The 10,548-nt window shown below is 49.9% G+C and overlaps 1 protein-coding gene across 1 annotated transcript; it reads right to left on the bottom strand.

Annotated features, from left to right (window-relative positions):
- Nucleotides 1-1,702: 1,702 nt before the first annotated feature.
- LOC103915112 (homeobox protein NANOG-like) lies at nt 1,703-7,682 on the bottom strand. The gene is made up of 4 exons (XM_009321870.1): nt 7,420-7,682; nt 3,912-4,186; nt 2,496-2,585; nt 1,703-2,090 (listed from the first exon to the last, which is right to left on the bottom strand). Exons 1-4 carry the CDS (start codon nt 7,598-7,600, stop codon nt 1,728-1,730), a joined length of 909 nt encoding a protein of 302 aa, XP_009320145.1. The 5' UTR covers nt 7,601-7,682; the 3' UTR covers nt 1,703-1,727.
- Nucleotides 7,683-10,548: the final 2,866 nt, after the last annotated feature.

Genomic DNA, 10,548 nt, shown 5'->3' with positions numbered 1-10,548 from the left:
GCCTTCGATGGGGTGGCATGGAAAGGTTCCAGATGATATTCAGGTTAGTAGCAGCACTGTTGGCTCCAAAGGAGCTGAAAGAACTCCTCCCACTCATGTGAGAGCCCTGATAATTGCTGCTATTGTAGTCCACTTTCAGATGTCAACCAGCACCTTTCTGTCAAGCTAACTCAATCGATCCCCACCCCTCTGATCATGCAGTGGTTGCAAGAACATGCCTTTCCCAAGCTTAGGCACTTGCTGGGTGTGGGACGTGTGTTTGTGCTGTGCTTTAAAATGGATCTCCAAAATGATATATATGACTTAGAAATTTGCCCTCCAAAACGCCTTATTTTTCCCCAGATCATGCTGGTCATACAGTTTACAGTACAGCTCTATAAACAGTGCAGCTGAACAACCAAAGGGACAAAGAGTGGCTGCACGAGGGAGTGGGGGTGGGAACAAGCAGCTGTGAGGCACAGGGGCATAAACCAGCTTTGCCAACAGAAGACCATGCCTCTTATTATGCCAGTTGCAGACATCAATTGCCTTCATTTTATGCTCATTTTTTTTAACCATGACAGCTACTTCATTGCCTTAGGATAAAGTCATTGTCATCATCAAAGAGTGATAGAAAACCTGTGACTCGGGGAACTGGGGCTCTGTTATTAAATATACTTTGATACGCACATCTGGTTTTAGGTACTTAGACACTTATATAGTATTAAGTTTAGAAATGACAGTACGTCTATGTTTTAGCCAGTCTCAGTATTAAACAGTGCTGGGTAGGGGAAATTCTTAAGGTGGGTGGTAGTTACTCACGTCGTCCTTTGACTAGATATCTGGCATTGCCAAGAGTCATGAAACTGGTCCACTAATAACACAGAAAAATCTCTGTTTATGGTTTCAGAGTCAAATCAGTAATAACAATGGCATATGGTTGCTGTGGCTATTTATGCTTCATCTGGATTTCATGTTGCAATGCTCTATTACAGTGGAAAAAGGATACAGAAAAATACATAATCCATCTTAAAAAATATTTTATTATTTGCCAAACTGAATGCACTGTTTGGTTTTCTTGAGGGGAGGCACAGAAAGATACAGACTAGAATAAAGGGCTTATTTATCATTTTGATGTTTATAAAATCACCTTACCAGCCTTTCTGCAAGCTACTTGTCACACGTCCCTTCACTAGACACTTCATCAATTCTATACCTTGTGGCTGACCTACAGAACCGGTGGTCTAACCATCAGATGGATGCCTGGCGTGTGACAATAACTTCTCCAACTTCAGTGAGAAGGTATGTGACCAGCACCTCTCCATACAGCTCACCATTTCATGTGTTACGTATACACAACCGTACAGTGATATGTATAAATGAGATCCTCAAAGGAATCTGTGCCTCCTCTGAGACAAGTTACAATAATTTAGAAGCTCCGGGGGATTATCTAGGTAGCCAGATCTTGGGTCTTGCTATAAAGGAACTTGGTCATCTGTGCCAATAAAGAAGGGGGGATGGGTGTGTGCATGTGTAAGGGCATACGAATGAAGGGCTGTATGTACATAAATGGGCAAACAGGTATCTGCATGTCTGTGTGTCTGTGCATGCTTGCAGGTACATATTTGGATGCCAAAACAGGTTCTAGCTACATGATGCCCCTGAGTTGGAGAGCACATGAATAACAAAGGGAGAGATGAGAATAAGATTTGATTCCTGCGTGCCCAAGTGCCCCACATCCACAGTGCTTAGGAATGATAGAGATGGTGGCCAGCAGTGGTTGGGAAAGGAGCCCCCATGGTGGCTGAGTGGTGAAAGTTACAGCTGTCACCCATCTTTGTGCCCTGATATTCCACGCTGCCAGGACAGCTGTGGTAAAAGTCTACTTTGTGCTGGGCAATGAAGCCCACTGTCTGCTGGACGCTGCAGGTGCCCCCGCCTTTTCCAAAGACTCCTCCATCTTCGCTGGTCATGATTGTGTAAGCGTTCTGCCCTGCTCCATAGTGCTGACGGGGGGGAGGCACGGTTTGGATGTTGCTGGCTGCGGTGATAGGGTAGCCCTGGTGGAATTTGGGGTGCACGTCCAGGTAAGCATTTGGCTGGAAGCCACTCTGAAAGGGAAAGACAGTGAATCAGAACACAGGCCTGGCACATACTGGGGCTCTGTCCCTTCATATTTCATGTTGTCTCTTGATCAGCAGCAATGGCATAGGAGGACAAGAAGAACTGTATCCACCCCCATAGCTCAGGGGTGGATACACAGTCGTACATATATATATATATATATGAGGAAAACAGCTTTTCTCTGGAAGCATTTCAGTGGCCTAGTCAGCCCATTGCTAGGCTACCTACAGAACATGGAGAGTCGTGCCAAGTCTGTGCCTCTGCGCTGAACAAACCAGAAGGCAGAGTACGCTGATACTTGTATGTTTAAGTTGCCCCCATGGAGGAAATACATCACAGGACTTATCTGCCCGGATAGAAGGGCCATGTGGAGCCATGTGCTATGTTCTTACTTGCGTGAGGCACTGAGCCCGTTCAGTCCACAGGCTATGCTTCTGGCACCTTTTCAGCTTCATCCTCCGGTTCTGGAACCAAGTCTTCACCTGGGTGGGGAAGGGAGAGCAGAGAAAACATCAGCAAAGGGGAGGGAATAGCAAATGTTATCAGATTCACAAGCAGCGAAGAAGAGTGACCAGATGGCATAGATATATGGGCTGCAGCAGATAAAGCCCTTTAAGGGCTCCCTGTGGTTGTTGCCAAGGGGAGATGTCTGTCTAGCAGCCTCAGCAGGTGGCTAGTGCATCTGCATGGTGGGGGGAGGGAGCGGCATTATGTCCACCGGACAGTTATCGCTGTAACAAATTGACTCGTTTCAGTCATGGAGGTGAATGACTGGTGCAAATTAGACCCCCCCAGGTCTCTACAAGCCCCCTGCGCTACAGGCAAAATTCTAAGACACTGTTTCTGCACGCTTGTGAGAGGAGAAGGGAGAGGCTTGCTCCTTGTACCCAGCAGTTCCCAAATTCAGAGCTCCTTGCTGGGGTGAATTCCAGAGCCATTTCCCCCCAGGGCTGTGTCTGCGCAGTGAGAGCAGCCTTTGCAGGGATGTGGATTGAAGGAAAGAGCAGATTGCCCCACCGATCTTGTTCCTGACAGAACCAGTTCAGTGTGTGCATGAACAATGCATATATAACTTTTTTAGTCCCAGGGCATCCCTGGGCATCCAGGCCATCATGCCCAGCTCTGAGATCCAAATTCCAGGCAGCTTTTGGACTTATAACTGCAAGCACTTGTGCCCCATTGCCCAGCCCCCTCTGCTTTAGGAAGGCATCATTTGAGCCAGCACCAGTTCACTACACACAACCGATCTGGAGATCAGCCGAGACCCTGAAGGGCTGCAATGCATGAACCTAGCAGTACCCACATGGAGGGGAGAGCGGGTGTCAAGCAGCCAGGCAGTGCCGAGTGTGGGGCACTATTAGGTATAGGACAAGATCAGCCCTTGGAAACGTTAGCAAGAGCTTTCAGCATGTTGCAGCCCTGGGATTCAGAGAACTGATGCATGCCAGGGTTTCTGTGAAGTTCACCAGCGCATGGAAAAAGTCTGTGAAGTGCTGTCACGCCCAGGGTAGACGCTGTTTGTAGCAAACAACATATTCATCACTGTGTTTGCAATTCTACTACAAGTGTTGGCAACAGTACCCTTAACTGATCCCTCACTGGGGAGGCCCCGATGAGGTGCCACTGTCTCTCCTGTCCCCTGGAAGTGCTTCTGATCTCTGGGCATGAATAGGTAGGGGAGCAACTGTTAGCTGGCACCTTTGCCTCTACTCTCTGCTGGGGACTCATCTTTCCATCCTGTCATTGCCTCATTGACCATTCAGCTGCTGTGTGACAGATATACCATGGGTCAAAGTCTCCGTGTTCACCTGCTTGTAGGTGAGCCCCAGGGCAGCAGCCAGCTCCCGGATCTGCTGGGGGCTGAGGTACTTCTGGCTCTGGAACCGCTGGTACAGGGTTTGCAGCTGCTCCTTGGAGAAAGCTGTGCGGCTCTTGGCCTTCCTCATCCCCTCCATGCCATCTTCTCTGCCCTTCTGAGACTTAGCCGTAGGCTGGGGGGATGAGGATGCCGAATGTGGACTGGTGGCTGAATCGGGTGTGAATTGGCTGAAATTCCCAGAACTGGATGAAGCTGGGGATACTTCTAGAAATAAAAAGACAATGGGAAAATATATACAATTCATAATGCACAGCTGTACGGGTATGAGCATGCTCCCTGCCTGCTGTAGAGTTCCTTGCCTACCAAACAGGGGCTTTCTTGAAGCAAAGGCTTGTGACACCCTCCTTCCTTCATGGATCTGTGAGCACAGACAAGCCCACTGACAGCAAGCAGTTTCCCAGCTCAGCCCTCTGGGATGCCCATGGCTCCCTTTCATCAGATGGAAAAGTCAGGGCAGGGAGGGGAGAATGGTGCACATTGGCTCACAGCATTACTATCCGCCTCCAAAAGGCCCCGGTAATATTTCAGTCTCAGTGTGGTGTAAAGAGGCCTGGTTGTGACTGCAAGCATAGCTTTGGATCAGTGACTGGGCTCCCCAAAACTGTCTGGTCAGCAATCTCAAGGCACTTGATAGACAGTGGCAAAGCAACCTCCAACCAGGGTGTATGGCGGGGCAGAGCAGTTGGTGCTTACAATGATGGGGTGGCAGGTGGAGACCATCAGTCAGGCCTTAGATATTGGCTCACTCCTGTTTGCCTGTGGCTCCCACCACAGACCACTGCTGGAAATATGTGTATAGATGGAGGGACCTATTTGGCTGAGGGAGGCTTCTGGCGAGAGAAGAATGAAGGAGAGAAATTTCACATGGAAGTGGGGAGGGAGAGAGGGGAGGTGGATGTGTGGGACAGGTGAGAAGAGCTAGTAATCCTGTACCAGGGACATGGGGGACAAAATTCAAGAGTGCAGAGGAAGGTATCCAAGCTCCTTCTCATTTGTCCTGGTACATGTCTTAAAGGGTCTCTGTTGAGGACAAAGTTGAGATAAAGATCTAAAGGAAAAACTTCCTAAACAATCTGGGCTACTAGTCCAGACAAAAGCTGCCAAAATGCAAAGTCATTCAGGCTCCCTGAATAGGAAAATGCTAACAAGAGAGACTACCCCAGCACCTTTCTGTCAGGTGCCTGGTTGCTGGGGGCCTGTGAGAGGCTGAGACCTTCTCAGCCCTGACTGAAGGGCTGTGATGCCAGTCTCCCCCCTTCCCCGTAATTGCAATGATAAATCTGTCCATCCCTCCTTCTTCCAGCTACTCCTCTGCAAACCCTTCTGCATGGTCCATCCCCTCTCCTCCTACTGACATTTCAGGAGAGAGGGGCTGCAGTGAACGGAGCAGTGCCATTTTCAGTACATACCTTCTGACTACTGAGCCCAACCAATAGCTCCCAATCTCCTTCCTAGTCACCCTGAGAGCTGTGACTCTGAAGCCCACTGAGACATGGCGTACAGTGGGCCATCTCCTAACCTCCCAAATGTATGTCCAGTGCAAAGTACTGATGCCCTCCTGAGGAAAGGGCTCCCCGTCCACCCTACTAAAGCCTTCCTTCTTCTGTCCTAAGCTGAGAGGCTACTAAGCAATCACCCAAAAGCCTTGAGGTATTGCTGGGCCTCAGAAAGGTGGCCATGTCTGCAGTATCTTTTCCCTTGTTACCCTCCTGACAGAGGCACACCTGTCTTTGTGGTACCTGCCACTCCATGGTTGCCTGCTCTTATAGGCCTGCTCTTGGCTATTTCCTATCCCTAGGAGATGGTAACCACCCAGAGCATGGGCTGCGTGAAGAGGCAGGTGTGTAGTGGGGCAGGTTTCTGGTGCTGGGGAGCAGGGCCATGAGGATTACAAAGGGATTCTGCCTACAAGGAGAAAGGGGCTGTCAACAGAAATGGTGCAAGAGCCTGAGGTGTTATGTGTATGGGGGTAGACTGTAGAGCCTGAGAGGAAGCTGAACATCTGTGGCCTGGATGCACGGGAAGCTAAAATTTCGTGTGGGACCACAGGATGCTTGGCTCCTACAGGCTGTGCAGTAAAAACCTTATAGGTAGGAAATGAGCATGCTCAGAATGTGGGCTTGGAAAACAGGAAAGTCTTCTGTTAGGCAGGAACCACAGCAAGACACCATAGAGCTAAATCTCCTACATGTTCCTGCTCGGCCTGTCATCCCAAACCCCCATGTAATTTACCACCTGCAGCTCGAGCTCAAGACAAAGGTGCTCCCTCTCCCATGAGAAAAGCGTGAAGGAAAGAGGAAGCAAGAAACACAAACAGTGCAACAGACATAAACATGGAAACCTAAGACAGACCCGCTCCCACAAGCCCTTGACATCTGTAGGCCTTTGCTTCCACGACTGGGCTCTCTCTGTAGAGAGAGACACCAGAGGAGAATGTTTGAAGACAGGTTTTAAGTCTATATACCAGGCCCACTGGGGGCACGAATGAGTCAATCTGCCTGCTGCCTTTGTGGAGCAGGCAGCATGCAGAGAACCTAAGCTTTTCCCCAAACTACATGGCAAGTAGCCTCGTGCCAAGTAGCCACTAGTCACTCTGCCCAAGCCTTTAGCTCTCTATAGCATCTGACAGCTTGAAACCGGCACTCCAAAAGCTTGCTCTCTTCCCACCCATTAACCTTACAGGAGCGTTACCCTGCTGACCATACAATGGGGCTGGGCGAAAACCTGCTTTCATCAGCTATTCTATTGCCACTCGTTGGAGTGGGAGAGGAATGTCAGGAACAGAAAATGCCACCGCAGTGGGGCCTGGGACTTTTTTGCAAAGAGGGAAAGGCAAGGCAACAAGAGGATGGAAAGGAGAGGGAAATATAGAGAGAGGAAAATGGCAAACTAAAAGAAGCAGAAAGTAACGATGCTGCATTTAAAGGGAGCAGATTTCTTGGCACAGTGATTCAGAGCATGCTTTGGCTCAAGTTTAATGAGCACACGAAGTGTGTGAGGAGTTTGTAAGGGGATAAGGGATGCCAAAAGTCGAATTACCTTCAGGATTTGTTTCTCCCCATAGCACACATGACAGCATTTGACTAAAAGGAGGCACAGACATTCCTGCCCCGAGAACCATGAACTTCCATGAGATCATGTTGCCACACTGCCCTTCAGCCTAGAGCAGAGACCTGCCAGCGCCTGGACTCTTGCAGGCTCTGTTGAGGTTTAGGAAATGAGTTCACAGTCAACAAAGAAAAGTAGCATGGAAAGGTGGTGTGACTGCCCAAGGTCACCCATTCTCCTTGCCTACCACATCGCACTTTGCCCAGCTTACACATTAGGAAACCAAGGCAGGGAGAGAGAAAAATTTGCTCAAGGTCATTAAGCAAGTGGCTGACCTGGGACCACAGGTATCCTGGGATCAGCTCTAGGACTTAGCTGAAACACCTTACCTGCCGTCTGCCTCTTCCCTCCTGCCTCCGGAGACTGACTGGCACTGGTGGCTCCCGCTGGCCCAGCCGAAGCGGGGGCATGTCCTGCCTCCCCTGCCGAGTTCCAGTATAACTCCAAGTACCCCATGCCAGTCCCGCTGGGGTAAGCCTGGTAGGGGGGCAGAGCCAAGTGTGCACACATGGGGGGCAGATGAAGGGGTGGTTCCCCCACCTTCCAATAGATGCCACCTCCACCTGGGGGGCAGGTCTCACCAGCAAGCTGAGGTAGCCCCGAATGTAGACAGGTAGTTACCTTTATAGCTGGCTATACCCTGCCTGGGACTGCAATATCCACCATCGTCAGCTCCTTGAGGCTCTTTGTCATGTTAAAGAGGCTGCTTGGTGGGGTGGGGACAGAGCAGGGTGGAGGGGGGGGAGAGAAAGCCACACATGGCATCAGGGCTAAAATATGTGCCCTCTGAATTCTTCCCATTCTGCAGGTTCCTCAGTCACACCTGAGCAGGGGTCTGATCCAGAGCCCCAGGAAAGCTCCTCCAGCTTGCTTCTTTGGGCTCAGCTCAAATCATCCCATCACAAAATAACCCCATAAAAGCGCAGATGTCCTGTGGAAGAGAGCTGTTCACTGTTGGTAGAACAAACCCCAACCAATCTCCACCACATGAGAGTGGACAGAAGTCCAGTGGTGCTGAGCTGCACAGTACCATGCCGACCAAACTCAAGCCCTGGCTCCAGGTTATGGGGAGGGTTCTGAGACCTTTGCTTCATGGCTTGTGTCACATTGACACCCCTACAAGACCTACACACACATGCACACACCCTCCCTACCTGGCAGCGCTTCCCACACTCTCAGTGCAGATGTCAGAGATGGAGCAAGGGGGACCTGGGGGCTAGAAACTACATATTTTGGAAACTGAGAAGGAATTTCCTTCACACAAACATTTGAGGGAGCCAGCTGAAAAGGCGTCTGGCCCATCTTCCACATGTCTGTGCCAGAGCAAGCTCAGAAACACTGGACAAGTCACATGCAACACCAGATCTCATTTTGCAGAGCAGACTCAGAAATCTCAGCTGACTGGTCTACAGAGGTACAATCAGCAGAGGCTTTTTCACTATGGAGGTAGGAAAAGATTTAGTGCAGATGAGGTCCACAGCTAACAGATTTGCTCCGCCATGGCCTTTCAAAGACACATTTCATTTGCATAGTCTTGGCTGTGGCCTTTGCCAGGCTGTCCCAGGCTGCCTGGAATAAAGAAGATTAAGTGTTTCCTTTAAGGTAGAGCTAGCTGATGTTTGCTGACATATGGCCCACCCAAGGGGGACAGGCACCCGCAGAGCTGTTCATTAAATAACTAGAGGTAAGTGAGTGAGCCACAGAATTCAGCTATGGGCCCGCAGGTTGGTCTGCTCTATGGACTTGCTCCAGTTCCTTCCCCTCAGGAGGTTTTGCTCTGCTTGTGTTTAGGAAGATTTTAGTAGTTTCATCTCGAGAGACACTGCGAGTCTCTAGCTAATGTCTGTATTTCTCAATGCACAGACAGAAGCCCCAGAGTTAATTCAAATATTTCTTGCTAGAACCAGGCCTGCCTTGGCACCAGGACATGCGCATGTCTCATGTCAGAAGCTCAGAGCTGAGGGTGCAGATTCACGGAAGTGTAAAATGATTTAGTCTGGACTGTCCCTGCACCCCTCTGCACCTCATTGCTCCACAGTGCTTGGAGCCTTCTTCCCAAGCCTGTGCTAGCACCCAGTACCTTGCCCAACAGGCCAGAGAGGTGAACCTGCTTGCTGTGAAAGTGTTCAAGTATCAGCAGGGAGAAGAAACAGATGGGTGGGGTTGAGCAAGACCATAGGAAATAGGATTTAAATCAGTTTAAAAGGATGTAGAGCACCACTTCTACCAGCACTTCTACTGCTGCGCTGTGTCCCATGGCAGGTTACTAGTCCCGGCTTCCCTGTCTGTAGAGCAGAGGCAACTTGGGAGCATTCTGAGAACCCTGCATGGGATGCCAAAAGGAACTTCAAGACTGGCCTGTGAGTGAATGTGAAAATCAATGCAGCTGCTCTTGAGCTGTCATGAGCAGACTATTCAACTCACTTGCCACATCACAGCATGATTCTGCTGCCTTGGGACCACCTACTTTCCTGTGAGGTGCAGACTGGAGGGAGCTGAGGGCCTGGCTAGGGTCTCTTTAATTTGACAACCAGTATTGTGTTTTCTGTTTGCATGAAACACTTTTCTATGCCTACAAACTGCAGGGACCGACATCCCTCTGCACAAGAAATGCAGTTTTAAACACGAAATTCACTTGAAAAATGTAAAGCAAAAAAGGGCTTTTGAGCACATCTGCCCTGAGAGAATCCCAAGAACATCTTAGCAATTACTCTGCAACAGCCTCTATATGGTGGTTTCGGCTTGTGCCTCACTTCTGAATCATTCCACATTTCAGAGCTGCAGTGCCACAAAAGCTCAGATCACAGTCCCTCATAACTGACCTCAGTCCCTAGCTAATTAAGCAAAGGGAAAGACACCAATGACATGAACTGTACAGAGCTTGGGACCCCACTGGGCAGCTCCAGTGCCACCAGTCAAGGAAAGTGACATGTGCTCCTTCCTATTCATGTCTGGCCTGTTACTGTATGTTGGTGTTCAAGTTTTCATGGCCTTAGGTGCAGTTAGAAAATGAATACAAGGTAGTAGACCTGGAGGAGATCAACATATCTTCTAAGACTGTTTAATCTGAAGACCTGACAGAAAATATGGCAAAGATCTGGGGTGCTGGCATTAGTGGCAGAGGGTATCTGTGGCTTCACCGTACTTGTTGGGAGTCTCACTGGCTGAGCACTTCGCACTTGATCTCCTTGATTTCAGCTACTTCTGAAGGTGTCTGGGATCTTTCTTGCAAAAAGTGCCCAGAGGCCATAATAAACTAGCATAGTCACCTGCACTACAAAGTCCCGCTGGGGAGAAGCCGGGGAGGAGGGCGGTGCTGCCCCTGGTAGCAGAGCCACCCGCCCGACTGGACCAGTGAGTGGGGCAGCACAGAGGGAGTCACCTCCCCAGGGGCGGGAGGGGGGCTGAGAGGCAGAGGAGCTGAAGGAACCTCAGGGCCTCACCCCCCCCCCCCGGGG

Source organism: Pygoscelis adeliae, unplaced genomic scaffold (assembly GCF_000699105.1).
Source record: "Pygoscelis adeliae isolate BGI_AS28 unplaced genomic scaffold, ASM69910v1 Scaffold384, whole genome shotgun sequence".
Lineage (NCBI taxonomy): Eukaryota > Metazoa > Chordata > Aves > Sphenisciformes > Spheniscidae > Pygoscelis > Pygoscelis adeliae.
The sequence above is the reverse complement of the archived record's forward strand: the minus strand, read 5'-3'. Positions and strand labels throughout refer to the sequence as shown.